This window comes from Schistocerca americana, chromosome 5, assembly GCF_021461395.2.
Source record: "Schistocerca americana isolate TAMUIC-IGC-003095 chromosome 5, iqSchAmer2.1, whole genome shotgun sequence".
Classification (NCBI taxonomy): Eukaryota; Metazoa; Arthropoda; class Insecta; order Orthoptera; family Acrididae; genus Schistocerca; species Schistocerca americana.
The window spans coordinates 366,165,387-366,180,860 of NC_060123.1; the positions used below are offsets into that span (position 1 = coordinate 366,165,387).

Consider the following 15,474-nt stretch of genomic DNA (forward strand, 5'->3'; position numbering starts at 1 on the left):
GGGGTTTTTATCATTTAATCTGAGTGTTTGTGTTTTATTTTATTGTTTTGTGTTGATTCTGGCTTTTGGCCTACGGTTTTAAACTCAGTTTTTAATGTGTTCTCGGTGGTTGGTTTTTCCTTTTTTTGTTCCTCTGGTCGGCCAACCACCGTCACACTCTGTGTGATTTACTTCGTTTTGCCTGGTCTTTATCTCCGTTTCTCTTGTTCTGTGTCATCTGTGTTATGTTCTGTTAATCGTTTTTATTCTCTGTGGGTGTTTTTAGGATTTGGAAAAAGGGACCGATGACCGTAGCAGTCTGGTCCCTTTAATCCCACAAACCAACCAAATTTGAGTTTGGCTATTAGATAGTCCGTTCAGCAAAATTCTTCATTGGATTTGAGAATCAACATTTATATCTCCAACACTACTGCAGGTATCATCATTGTTAGATGTGGTGTATTATTTCTAAAACTTTCATATATTTACAGTTTGTAGTTCACAAATTATCCTTCCTTTCCGACATTGCTTTTACTAAAGCAAAGTGCTGCTGCAGCATTAATGGAATCAGAATAATGAAATTGTGCCTCAAGATTCTAATATCATCTTACATTCAACACTAGTTCTACCCTGGATGACATTCCCTACTTTTGAGCTAAAGTTAAATATTCCTCATGCGTGCGACCGCACAATTACGACACCACTATGAAGACTTAACAACAACTCCTACTATGCTGTGTGCCCAAAAACAAGCAAATAAATACCAATTGTTGTGACCATAGCGGTTTAACCATGTGTTGCCGCACCTCACAGAGGCTGTAGTTATTCTGCTATCGATCAAGATAGAGCAACGGTGACTCCTTCACTGTCAATGCTACCTCCCTATACAACAACTTACCCCTTCCCCATGGCCCTGCAATTTCAAACACTACCTCTCCCCCTGTCCTACCAGCTTCAGCCCCATAACTACTTTTGACCCAAGGAGACTATATCCAAACAAATTGATGGTATTGCCATGGGTACCCACACAGCACCCTCAAATGCCAACTTGTTTGTGGGCCATCTAGAGCAAGCTGTTCCTGCACTGCCTCATGGGGCAGAGGCACCTGCAAGTGTCTGTCAGCATGCCTACTGGTGGGTGCTGAGCGGCCTTGTTGCATTCATTCTCCTACTTGGTCACCTCTGCCCTTGTGTCAGTTGTTTGTGTACTCCTGTTGATGTGTGTGTGTAGGTGGGCACTCGAATTGGAACAGCCCAGTTTAGAGGAAGTGTTCCTAGCCATCCAAGATTGTAAACCACTCGTCTGGTTCAGATTAATTTGTAATAATTTCTTCGTGATCTGATTACAGGACCCCACTTTTCCATTGCGTCAACGCCTTCTTTCCCATCCATTTCAGCCAGTCCTCTTCAAACCATTGTGCCACTTCCACCTCTCCATATTGACCCTGCCAACCATCAACTACTCCTCTAGTTTGATAACTGCCATCCCTTCCATACAGTCTGACCGACCTTGGACTGATTACCAGCAGTCAAATGTCTTCCTAAGGCGTATACAGACAGGCTACAAGTGAATCTGGAAAGTGATGAAGGCATTACTTGCTTGTCTCATCTGTGACTTTGCTCTGCGAATCATACACCACATTAATACATTCAAATAATCTGGACTATCAAGAACACTTTCTACTTCTATTATTGAGGCAAAAGAGTCTTGAGCCTTTTTGGTTGAGAATGAAACCAGCAGCTCACTGATAAGCGGAAAGTGGATGCCAAGCCAAGGTTTGTTGAAGAATTCATAAAAAATGTAATTCCTCTATAAAAGATGTTACTAATAAAGCTCTCACTTGTGCATGTGTCTGTGTGCTTTAATAAAGAGACAGAAAAGATTCCAGGAAGAGCTGTGTGGTTTGTCACAAGTTTATTAAGCCAGTGCAAGGATATGCACAATAAAATTCAGTGGGAGATACTTTATAATGAAAAGACATTGTGCATTAAAAAAGTCCTGTACTTGAAACACCATTAATCACTACATCCAACCCTATCCTGGAAAGCACCGCCCTTCCCCTCCCAACAGCACCTCAGTGCTTAAAGGGATTAGGTATGCCAACTGCAGAAATGTAAATGGAGTGCAAATTTGCTGGATCACATCTAGTTAATTAGTTACCATTTACAAAGACAAGTCACTGTACTTCCAAAGATACAGAATGAGTAGCTATTACTTACGTGCCTTCAGGTAGCAAAATAGCAGTACTGTTGATATAATCTTATAAAACACTATGATCAACTTTTGGAACTACCAGTTTGTTCCTCACAGACGGATAGGTTGGGGAAGGTTAGAAAGGAGTGATAGTTATATCTTTCTCTCTCAACAATTACAACACTATGCCTATTACATTAAGAGAAATATCTCAGGCTGGTCTTTTCTAGGTTTTAGTTATCATTACTCTGAGACAAATGAAACATTACATGGCAGTTATTTATTTTGCTAAACTGCCAGTGGGTGTGCAGACATCCCAAGTATTAAGATTTGTCTGTAATTACCATGATTTCTAAGCTAAAATTATAGAATTCACCACCATATTTGATTTAGTTTAGTGGTTTCACAACACGATGTTTTTTGTTGCATCATTTTGCGAATCATTATTGTTTCAGAAGCAATGCAATACCCTTTAATCATTTCTTTAACACACACTATATAATACACACAAACACTTCTCAGCTACACTGTTGTCGGTGTGTGTGTGTGTGTGTGTGTGTGTGTGTGTGTGTGTGTGTTTTAACTTTAAGTTACATTTCAATTTGGCGTACTGATGTTCATGCTGTGATGTCACCGTCGAGTAGCATTTAAACTAACTTTCACACCTTTTTTTAGTCTCTTTTGGGCATAGGTAAATGACTGTATAAAGTTTGATGTAATTGTTTCTTTTGAAGTCATGAATACTCTTCCACAGAATTTTTTATGGGGCATCTTTTTCACATCTTCACAATTATGTCACAAATCTGTGAAACATCACTAGCAACTGCAGTCACAGTTCCCAAGTGACTAGCGACACACTCATTGCTGTATTCTGTGTTTGCATGGTATAGTCAATTGTTTGTGTGTAAATAACAACAGTTTCAAGTTGTCATTTTTTTTCTTTAATAATATTTTCGATTGTGTTATGTGGTTAGTCCTGCTGCTTTAACAGAAAGTTTTGGTTCACTGATACTCGAGTAAAATGTATAGTGTGTATTTATTGTACAATGTTCTTTGCATTCAATAATCCAAAATGAAGGGATTTTTAGTTAGTTTGACCTCGAAAGCTGATGGCGGTAATTCAAAAACCTGTAATTCCTGTGTCTCATACAGTCACAAAAGTCTACTCATCATGAATTCTGTAGTATTTGTTCATGCAATATTGTTATTTCACATGGAGGTCAAGATGACTCAATGTCATATAAATAGCCAGCTTCATATAAACAATGGAAAGTGTTTAGCCAAAGTAAATCTTCCATAGAAATGTTCATAACCTCTGTGAACAAAAGAACTGTGTAAGTAATTCTGAGTTACTCTTATGCAACTTCGAGATCTAATTTTTAAATTTCCAGCATCCTTTTTGCGTTTCTTGCTAGGTTTCTTGCTCAGTTTTCACTTTTCAAGCATTGCAATTACACTTCAGATTGAGATTTTTGTCAATTGAAAAAAAATATCCAGGGGGAGGGCCCCACAGCCACTTCCCCAATTCTCGTGTCTCCATTACTGATAACTTCTTTCCATACTTAGCATCTCCACACCTAATACATGCCATTGTTGAAAACAATCCTTTGCACATTTGTGGCAATTTAAAAGCAAGCTTATTATAGCATGTTTCTCCCTTCATAATTTCTGAAATAGCTACCTGCATTACGTTTAAGATCTTTGTGCCTTTTCTTGTTATTTTGGAAAATGCTATCAAGATTGTGAGAAGTAAATGGTTATCTTGCACTTTTTATAAAATAAATAATGCGTTGCAAATGTCGTGTGTAACAGAGGTGGTATATCAATGAAAACAATCAATTATTGATAAAATTATTTAATTGATATCAATATAATAGAGGGAAACATTCCACGTGGGAAAAATATATCTAAAAACAAAGATGATGTGACTTACCGAACGAAAGCGCTGGCAGGTCGATACACACACAAACAAACACACACATACACACAAAATTCTAGCTTTCGCAACAAACGGTTTCTTCGTCAGGAAAGAGGGAAGGAGAGGGAAAGACGAAAGGAAGTGGGTTTTAAGGGAGAGGGTAAGGAGTCATTCCAAACCCGGGAGCGGAAAGACTTACCTTTGGGGGAAAAAAGGACGGGTATACACTCGCACACACACACATATCTATCCACACATATACAGACACAAGCAGACATATTTAAAGACAAAGAGTTTGGGCAGAGATGTCAGTCGAGGCGGAAGTGCAGAGGCAAAGATGATGTTGAATGACAGGTGAGGTATGAGTGGCGGCAACTTGAAATTAGCGGAGATTGAGGCCTGGTGGGTAACGGGAAGAGAGGATATATTGAAGAGCAAGTTCCCATCTCCGGAGTTCGGATAGGTTGGTGTTGGTGGGAAGTATCCAGATGACCCGGACGGTGTAACACTGTGCCAAGATGTGTTGGCCGTGCACCAAGGCATGTTTACCCACAGGGTGATCCTCATTACCAACAAACACTGTCTGCCTGTGTCCATTCATGCGAATGGACAGTTTGTTGCTGATCATTTCCACATAGAATGCATCACAGTGTAGGCAGGTCAGTTGGTAAATCACGTGGGTGCTTTCACATGTGGCTCTGCCTTTGATCATGTACACCTTCCGGGTTACAGGACTGGAGTAGGTGGTGGTGGGAGGGTGCATGAGACAGGTTTTACACCGGGGGCAGTTGCAAGGATAGGAGCCAGAGGTTAGTGAAGGTGGTTTGGGGATTTCATAGGGATGAACTAACAGGTTACGAAGGTTAGGTGGACGGCGGAGCCACACTCGTGGTGGAGTGGGGAGGATTTCATGAAGGATGGATCTCATTTCAGGGCACGATTTGAGGAAGTCGTATCCCGCCGGAGAGCCACATTCAGAGTCTGATCCAGTCCCGGAAAGTATCGTGTCACAAGTGGGGCACTTTTGTGGTTCTTCTGTGGGGGATTCTGGGTTTGAGGGGATAAGGAAGTGGCTCTGGTTATTTGCTTCCGTACCAGGTCGGGAGGGTAGTTGCGGGATGCGAAAGCTGTTGTCAGGTTGTTGGTGTAATGGTTCAGGGATTCCGGACTGGAGCAGATTCGTTTGCCACGAAGACCTAGGCTGTAGGGAAGGGACCGTTTGATGTGGAATTGGTGGCAGCTGTCATAATGGAGGTACTGTTGCTTGTTGGTGGGTTTGATGTGGACGGACGTGTGAATCTGGCCATTGGACAGGTGGAGCTCAACGTCAAGGAAAGTGGCATGGGATTTGGAGTAGGACCAGGTGAATCTGATGGATTCCACATCACATCCACCCATTCCACATCAAACGGTCCCTTCCCTACAGCCTAGGTCTTCGTGGCAAACGAAGGATCTCATTTCAGGGCACGATTTGAGGAAGTTGTATCCCTGCTGGAGAGCCACATTCAGAGTCTGGTCCAGTCCCGGAAAGTATCCTGTCACAAGTGGGGCACTTTTGTGGTTCTTCTGTGGGGGGATTCTGGGTTTGAGGGGATAAGGAAGTGGCTCTGGTTATTTGCTTCCGTACCAGGTCGGGAGGGTAGTTGCGGGATGCGAAAGCTGTTGTCAGGTTGTTGGTGTAATGGTTCAGGGATTCCGGACTGGAGCAGATTCGTTTGCCACGAAGACCTAGGCTGTAGGGAAGGGACCGTTTGATGTGGAATTGGTGGCAGCTGTCATAATGGAGGTACTGTTGCTTGTTGGTGGGTTTGATGTGGACGGACGTGTGAATCTGGCCATTGGACAGGTGGAGGTCAACGTCAAGGAAAGTGGCATGGGATTTGGAGTAGGACCAGGTGAATCTGATGGATTCCACATCACATCCACCCATTCCACATCAAACGGTCCCTTCCCTACAGCCTAGGTCTTCGTGGCAAACGAATCTGCTCCAGTCCGGAATCCCTGAACCATTACACCAACAACCTGACAACAGCTTTCGCATCCCGCAACTACCCTCCCGACCTGGTACAGAAGCAAATAACCAGAGCCACTTCCTTATCCCCTCAAACCCAGAATCCCCCACGGAAGAACCACAAAAGTGCCCCACTTGTGACAGGATACTTTCCGGGACTGGACCAGACTCGGAATGTGGCTCTCCAGCAGGGATACGACTTCCTCAAATCGTGCCCTGGAATGAGATCCATCCTTCATGAAATCCTCCCCACTCCACCACGAGTGTGTCTCCGCCGTCCACCTTACCTTCGTAACCTGTTAGTTCATCCCTATGAAATCCCCAAACCACCTTCCCTACCCTCTGGCTCCTATCCTTGCAACCGCCCCCGGTGTAAAACCTGTCCCATGCACCCTCCAACCACCACCTACTCCAGTCCTGTAACCCGGAAGGTGTACATGATCAAAGGCAGAGCCACATGTGAAAGCACCCACGTGATTTACCAACTGACCTGCCTACACTGTGATGCATTCTATGTGGAAATGACCAGCAACAAACTGTCCATTCGCATGAATGGACACAGGCAGACAGTGTTTGTTGGTAATGAGGATCACCCTGTGGGTAAACATGCCTTGGTGCACGGCCAACACATCTTGGCACAGTGTTACACCGTCCGGGTCATCTGGATACTTCCCACCAACACCAACCTATCCGAACTCTGGAGATGGAAACTTGCTCTTCAATATATCCTCTCTTCCCGTTACCCACCAGGCCTCAATCTCCGCTAATTTCAAGTTGCCGCCACTCATACCTCACCTGTCATTCAACATCATCTTTGCCTCTGCACTTCCGCCTCGACTGACATCTCTGCCCAAACTCTTTGTCTTTAAATATGTCTGCTTGTGTCTGTATATGTGTGGATAGATATGTGTGTGTGCGCGCGAGTGTATACCCGTCCTTTTTTCCTCCTAAGGTAAGTCTTTCCGCTCCCGGGTTTGGAATGACTCCTTACCCTCTCCCTTAAAACCCACTTCCTTTCGTCTTTCCCTCTCCTTCCCTCTTTCCTGACGAAGCAACCGTTTGTTGCGAAAGCTAGAATTTTGTGTGTATGTGTGTGTGTTGGTTTGTGTGTCTATCGACCTGCCAGCGCTTTCGTTCGGTAAGTCACATCATCTTTGTTTTTAGATATAAATTATTTAATTGGATAGACAAAAAAATCTATTCACCAGGCGGCATCAGAACACACACAAAAGATTGCTGCGATTGGGAAGCTTTCGGAGCCATTGGCAGAAGGTTTGGGAAGAAGGGTGAAGGAAAAGGATTGGAGAGATCTAGGAAAAGGGGTAGATTTTGGGAGAGTCACTCAGAACCGCGGGTGAGGGGAGACTTGCTGTACAGGATGAGAAGGAAAGACTATCATCCCATACAGTAAAGTATCCTGACCCACGGTTCTGGGTGACTTTCCCAAAATTTACCCCTTTTCCTTCAGCCTTCTTCCTTCACCTTCAACCCTTCTGCCTGAAGAAGGATCCACTGGCTCTGAAAGCTTGCTAATCACAACACTCTTTTATGTGTGTGTTCTACCACCGCTTGGTGAGTAGATTTTTTATCTATCCAAGTAAATAATTTTAGAAATAGTATATCAGTTTGACGTACATTAAGGGTGAAAAATCTAAACCAAAACTGACCTGGCAATATTACTGAAGAAGTGACAAATGTATGGAAAGGCAACTGACTGTTGTATGCACTAAAAGTAGTAAAGTACACAACTGCTTGTACAATACTGATAAAAATACAAAAGAAACAAACCTGACAATGTAATATATTGTGATTGTAACTGAAACATATTGAAATTTAGCCCTTACAAATCAATAAGCTTGAGCTAATGAAATCCTACCATCTTTCACTTCGACAACCACCACCACCATCATCATCAGCCACTTAAATCCGTACGTGTTATCATGCAGTATTGTCTCCTTTGTGGTGCTAGTATATGATTTTTCATCCATTTCTGTGTTCTGCAGTAGATTGTTTGTAATCAACCTGTAGCTGAGAAACATTAGGAGTAGTTTCATTTGCTGAGGACATTTTTTATAATTATTTCAACCACTTTGTTTTTAAATTTGTCTAGTGCACTGTTCATGCAGTAGTCTTCTGACTTCATACATTCTGGTCATCCCATTTAAGTTTTGCTCCTCATTTTGTAAACAATTCGAACGGTAACACTAATTTGTACCAGTGTTTGTACAAAAGCAATTTTTTGATGGCCTAAATGTTAACTCAGTGCACAGTATTGGCATTTGCAAGGCACTAGGGGGTAGTTCACTTTTCTCCCGTTTTGTGTTGGTGCTGCTGTAACTGAAAGTCTTTAATTGATCCTACCCCCTCCCCCAAAACACACACACACACACACACACACACACACACACAGTGAATTGTCTTTCTATAAATATTTATGTTCCTTTTTAGACAATGTGATATTGTAATTAACCAGTGAAAACTGACTGTGAAATGCATTTTATTTTGCAAACACATCTCTAAAAGCACTGACAGAGCTGAACTTTATTCTAATGGGGAGAATGCTTTTCTTAAATTATTAAAATATTTTGCCAACAAACATGCTGTAAAATCTTCCAGGACTCTTTAACACAAATCACTAAGGGGTCAGTTTTGTGCTTACGGTCCGTGTAGTTAGCAACTACGACACCACACTGGACAATTCCCATGCTGCAAGAATATCAATTTCATTGCAATCTTGTAGATGTAATGTTTAGTGTTGTCATACAAGAATCTTGTTTAATCATTTTCAGGAGAAAAGCAGTCCAGTCACCAAAGGCTACATCATAGTGCATGATATACCATGCATTATAATGTTTTGGTAAGTTCAGCAGTTTCCTCTCCCTTCTGAATTAGATGTATATGTAAATTGCAATGTGCTAATGCCCTTTGCATACCGCAGAGATTCAGTGTTTAAAAGAACATACATAAAGTGTGTGTAACTTTCAGTTTCCAAGCCATGTGGAAAAGAGCTAGTTTTCAGAGAAGTGTGAAAGTGCATCAGTGGTACAATTTGGACCTACCTACACGTGGCTTTATCAAAAGCTGTATAACAGAAAAATTTCCTGAACATTGGACCACAGCTACATAGAGCCACTCCAGAATAAAGAAGATAAGACCAATCCAGATAACTACAGAGTTATATCTCTATTGGATTGCAAATAAAAGTTTTTTTCTATAATTTTATATCATAGAATTAAACAATAACTAGAGCAAGAAGTAAATGAATACCAAGGAGGTTTAAGACCATGGGGCACCTACGCGGAAAAATCACCAACGCCACCCAAAATTAGTCAAGTTATAGAACTCATTTTAAACAATATAAAATCAAAAGTAAAGTTCAGAGGAGAATTTTTGGAGCCAATCCCTGTAAAAACAGGTTTAAGGCAGGAAAACTGCCTGTCACCACTATTGTTTAATTGTATATTGAAACATATAATGAGAGAATAGTACATAGTTAACCTAAAATTAATTTAACTTTAAACTGCCTGCAACTCTCAGATAACCGTGCTCTCTTGCTCAACAATATTCAGGAAACACTACAAGTTAAACCACTGCAGGAAATCTGCCTCAAAATATCCTTTGAAAATACAGAAATTATGAATGAAGACTGTGCATGGCTGAATAGAATAAACAGTCTGACAAAAATGCCCCTCAGTAACAACAAAACAGTTACACAATAAATTTCTTAACAACTAATGTTGTAGAAAGACAGAAGAAAATGGATACTGGAGACTAGCTTCTGATGAAACCATCTACGAGGAAATGGAACTGGAACCCCATGCGCACTTTTTCTGTCCAGCCAGGTACATATACTTTACAGACACATTTTGGAATACACTTCTTTGCTGTACAATTAGAGCTTTGACGAACCGTTTGTGATTTGAAATGGCAGATTAACTATAGCGATGTCAGCACCTCAGTGTATAAAGTGGATTGAGTCCATTGAATCTCTGGACTTCCATACATCTAGCCAGAAATATTCGAATCTGCTCAGAAAACTAGATGATGGTACCCCACAAGATCACATTTACAATCTTGTTACCCCCAACCCATTTGCAGCTAACATCATATCCACTTCCAGAACTCCTCAAGTCTGAGCACATACTATTAGGGGTAATAGGAAATTAAAGGCACTCAAAAGAGATTGCAAAGCTGAAACTTACTGTTCTCTACATTAAAAATTGAGGAAGTAACAATTGCCATAAAAGAAATGAAATCAGAGAGAGCCCCAGGTTTGATGCATTCACACAGAATTCCTTTTGGTGTGGCCACTATTGTGAAAAAGTGGCTGGCCGAGTTCTTCACAAACACTCTGCATACATGCAACTTACCATATGCAGTGAAACAAGTTAAAAGTCATAGTCTTATTGAAACCAGGCAAACCAAATGAAATGCCAGAAAGTTATCAACCCATAGCCCTACTTAGTACGCAGGAAAGAATGGTTGTTGTTGTTGTTGTTGTTGTGGTCTTCAGTCCTGAGACTGGTTTGTCTTCAGCCCTGAGACTGGTTTGATGCAGCTCTCCATGCTACTCTATCCTGTGCAAGCTTCTTCATCTCCCAGTACCTACTGCAACCTACATCCTTCTGAATCTGCTTAGTGTATTCATCTCTTGGTCTCCCTCTACGATTTTTACCCTCCCCGCTGCCCTCCAATACTAAATTGGTGATCCCTTGATGCCTCAGAACATGTCCTACCAACCGACCCCTTCTTCTGGTCAAGTTGTGCCACAAACTTCTCTTCTCCCCAATCCTATTCAATACTTCCTCATTAGTTATGTGATCTACCCATCTAATCTTCAGCATTCTTCTGTAGCACCACATTTCGAAAGCTTCTATTCTCTTCTTGTCCCAACTATTTATCGTCCATGTTTCACTTCCATACATGGCTACACTCCATACAAATACTTTCAGAAATGACTTCCTGACACGTAAATCTATACTCAATGTTATCAAATTTTTCTTCTTCAGAAACGCTTTCCTTGCCATTGCCAGTCTACATTTTATATCCTCTCTACTTTGACCATCATCAATTATTTTGCTCCCCAAATAGCAAAACTCCTTTACTACTTTAAGTGTGTCATTTCCTAATCTAATTCCCTCAGCATCTTCTGATTTAATCTGACTTTATTCCATTACCCTCATTTTGCTTTTGTTGATGTTCATCTTATATCCTCCTTTCAAGACACTGTCCATTCTGTTCAACTGCTCTTCCAGGTCCCTTGCTGTCTCTGACAGAATTACAATGTCATCGGCACACCTGAAAGTTTTTATTTCTTCTCCATTGATTTTAATTCCTGCTCTAAATTTTTCTTTTGTTTCCTGTATTGCTTGCTCAATATACAGATTGAATACCATCGGGGAGAGGCTACAACCCTGTCTTACTCCCTTCCCAACCACTGCTTCCCTTTCATGTCCCTTGACTCTTATATCTGCAATCTGGTTTCTGTACAAATTGTAAATAGCCTTTCGCTCCCTGTATTTTACCCCTGCCACCTTTAGAATTTGAAAGAGAGTATTCCAGTCAACATTGTCAAAAGCTTTCTCTAAGTCTACAAATGCTGGAAACGTAGGTTTGCCTTTACTTAATCTTTCTTCTAAGATAAGTCGTAAGGTCAGTATTGCCTCATGTGTTCCAGTGTTTCTACGGAATACAAACTGATCTTCCCCGAGGTCGGCTTCTACCAGTTTTTCCATTCGTCTGTAAAGAATTCGTGTTAGTATTTTGCAGCTGTGGCTTATTAAACTGATAGTTCGGTAATTTTCACATCTGTCAACACCTGCTTTCTTTGGGATTGGAATTATTATATTCTTCTTGAAGTCTGAGGGTATTTCGCCTGTCTCATACATCTTGCTCACCAGATGGTAGAGTTTTGTCAGGACTGGCTCTCCAAAGGCCGTCATTAGTTCTGATGGAATGTTGTCCACTCCCGGGCCTTGTTTCGACTCAGGTCTTTCAGTGCTGTGTCAAACTCTTCACGCAGTATCGTATCTCCCATTTCATCTTCATCTACATCCTCTTCCATTTCCATTATATTGTCCTCAAGTACATCGCCCTTGTATAGAGCCTCTATATACTCCTTCCACCTTTCTGCTTTCCCTTCTTTGCTTAGAACTGGGTTTCCATCTGAGCTCTTGATATTCATACAAGTGGCTCTCTTTTCTCCAAAGGTCTCTTTAATTTTCCTGTAGGCAGTATCTATCTTACCCCTAGTGAGATAAGCCTCTACATCCTTACATTTGTCCTCTAGCCATCCCTGCTTAGCCATTTTGCACTTCCTGTCGATCTCAGTTTTGAGACGTTTGTATTCCTTTTTGCCTGCTTCATTTACTGCATTTTTATATTTTCTCCTTTCATCAATTAAATTCAATATTTCTTCTGTTACCCAATGATTTCTACTAGCCCTCGTCTTTTTACCTACTTGATCCTCTGCTGCCTTCACTACTTCATCCCTCAAAGCTACCCATTCTTCTTCTACTGCATTTCTTTCCCCCATTCCTGTCAATTGTTCCCTTATGCTCTCCCTGAAACTCTGTACAACCTCTGGTCCATTCAGTTTATCCAGGTCCCATCTCCTTAAATTCCCACCTTTTTGCAGTTTCTTCAGTTTTAATCTACAGTTCATAACTAATAGATTGTGGTCAGAGTCCACATCTGCCCCTGGAAATGTCTTACAATTTAAAACCTGGTTCCTAAATCTGTCTTACCATTATATAATCTATCTGATACCTTTTAGTATCTCCAGGGTTCTTCCATGTATATAACCTTCTTTCATGATTCTTAAACCAAGTGTTAGCTATGATTATGTTGTGCTCCGTGCAAAATTCTACCAGGCGGCATCCTCTTTCATTTCTTAGCCCCAATCCATATTCACCTACTATGTTTCCTTCTCTCCCTTTTCCTACACTCGGATTCCAGTCACCCATGACTATTAAATTTTCGTCTCCCTTCACTATCTGAATAATTTCTTTTATTTCATCATACATTTCTTCAATTTCTTCGTCATCTGCAGAGCTAGTTGGCATATAAAGTTGTACTACTGTAGTAGGTGTGGGCTTCGTATCTGTCTTGGCCACAACAATGCGTTCGCTGTGCTGTTTGTAGTAGCTTACCCACATTCCTCTTTTCCTATTCATTATTAAGCCTACTCCTGCATTACCCCTATTTGATTTTGTGTTTATAACCCTGTAGTCACCTGACCAGAAGTCTTGTTCCTCCTGCCACCGAACTTCACTAATTCCCACTATATCTAACTTTAACCTATCCATTTCCCTTTTTAAATTTTCTAACTACCTGCCCGATTAAGGGATCTGACATTCCACGTTCCGACCCGTAGAATGCCACTTTTCTTTCTCCTCATAACGACGTCCTCTTGAGTAGTCCCCGCCCGGAGATCTGAATGGGGTACTATTTTACCTCCGGAATATTTTACCCAAGAGGACGCCATCATCATTTAATCATACAGTAAAGCTGCATGCCCTCGGGAAAAATTACGGCTGTAGTTCCCTTGCTTTCAGCCGTTCACAGTACCACAACGGCAAGGCCGTTTTGGTTAGTTTACAAGGCCAGATCAGTCAATCATCCAGACTGTTGCCCCTACAACTACTGAAAAGGCTGCTGCCCCTCTTCAGGAACCACACGTTTGTCTGGCCTCTCAACAGATACCCCTCCGTTGTGGTTGTACCTACGGTACGGCTATCTGTATCGCTGAGGTACCCAAGCCTCCCCACCAACATCATGGAGGGGGGGGGGAAGAAGAATGGTATACAATAGAAAAGTCATACAATCTTTTTTTATTATTATTATTTTCGATTATTCCCATTTAAGAGAGCGTTTGAACTTGAATTCCTTTATGATGATTGTTTGTGTTTTTTCTGAGCCCAAATTTTCTTCATGTGTTCACTGTGTTGTTTCTTTCGCTCCGCTGTCCATTTGCATCCTGGTCTCTTCTGTGTTGTGGTGTCAAATTTATGTTTTTTGATGATGTTCCTGAATTCAGTTCTGTTTTCTGCATCGTTTACTGTTATTTGTGCTTGTCTGAGGTCCTCTTCAACTTCTTTTATCCATTTTGTTTTTCCCCTGCCTGAGTTGATGACTTTAAGAATTCGCTTTGAAATTCTGTTTTCATTCATCCTGTGGATATGTCCGTAGAACTGCATTCTTCTTTTCCTTACTGTATCTGTAATCTTGTCTGTGTATTTATATAATTCTGATGTTGGTCTCTTCTTCCAGATTCCTTGCTCTTGTATCGGGCCAAAAATTTTCCTGAGAATTTTCCTTTCTTGTTTCTCTATTTCTTTGATTTTAGTTTGCCCACCTATTTGTGTTGTTTCAGATGCATACAGTGCCTCCGGAAGTACGACAGTGTTGTAGTGCCTCAATTTTGCGTTAGTGGATATGGACTTTTTGTTATAATAGTTCCACGTGAGTTTATATGCTTTCTGTAATTTTTTTATTCTTTCCTCATTGGCCTTTAGGTTGATCCCTGATGGCTGAATGATTTCTCCCAGGTATTTAAAATGTGGTACTTGTATGATTTTCCCATGGGTTGTCACAATAGGCAATTTGTCTTGTGGCACTCTTTCTATGTACTGGGTTTTCTCATATGAGATTTGCAGGCCAGTTCTTTGTGCAATTTCGTGTAACTTCTCTATGGCGTTAGTGGCTTCTTTTCTATTATTTGTGAGGATTGCAAGGTCATCTGCAAAAGCTAAAACACTTCACATTGAATCTATTATCTTTTCTAATGCCAATTTGGATTCCTTTGACTTCTTTTTCCCATGTCCTGATAATTTTTTCAAGAATGATATTAAAGAGTAATGGTGAAAGTCCCTCACCCTGTCGCACTCCAGTTTGGATTACAAATGGTTCCGAGATATCCCCCATAAATTTAACCTTGGAGACTGTGTCAGTTAATGTTTCCTGAATGATTGCTCTTGTCTTTCTGTTTTTTTATTATTATTATTATTTTTAAATGCTGATTGAACAGGGAGGATACAGACCATATGACAGATGCATAGATGCAAGTGCTCTCCCTAACAGCAATAGAAGCCGGTTTCCAGAGCCACAGTACTCAGCAGGTGTATTCATTGATTGACAGCTGCATCATATTGGAACTTGTACAAGTCATCCCAAGCCTAAAAATTGGCACTCTCGCCAATAAAATGCTCAGTAAATGATGTTTCCAAATACTAATGGGCAACAAGATGAGTTTACAGCTACAGGTAAACAATGGGCTGCCACAAAGATCTGGCCCTCTCATGTTCAATTCGTTCATATTGAATATGCCTGAAACCACGTCAAGAAAGTTTGGGTATCATGGCAACTGGGCAC

General features: G+C 41.1%; 1 protein-coding gene across 1 annotated transcript in view; it reads left to right on the forward strand.

Annotated features, from left to right (window-relative positions):
* Positions 1-15,474, forward strand: part of LOC124615578 (bifunctional arginine demethylase and lysyl-hydroxylase JMJD6) — a 136,869-nt gene that overhangs the window by 110,666 nt on the left and 10,729 nt on the right. Inside the window, exon 8 of the mRNA XM_047143563.1 lies at positions 8,892-8,959. Within this exon, the coding sequence (XP_046999519.1) occupies positions 8,892-8,928 (37 nt within the window). The 3' untranslated portion in view covers positions 8,929-8,959. The remainder of the gene's footprint in view (positions 1-8,891; positions 8,960-15,474) is intronic.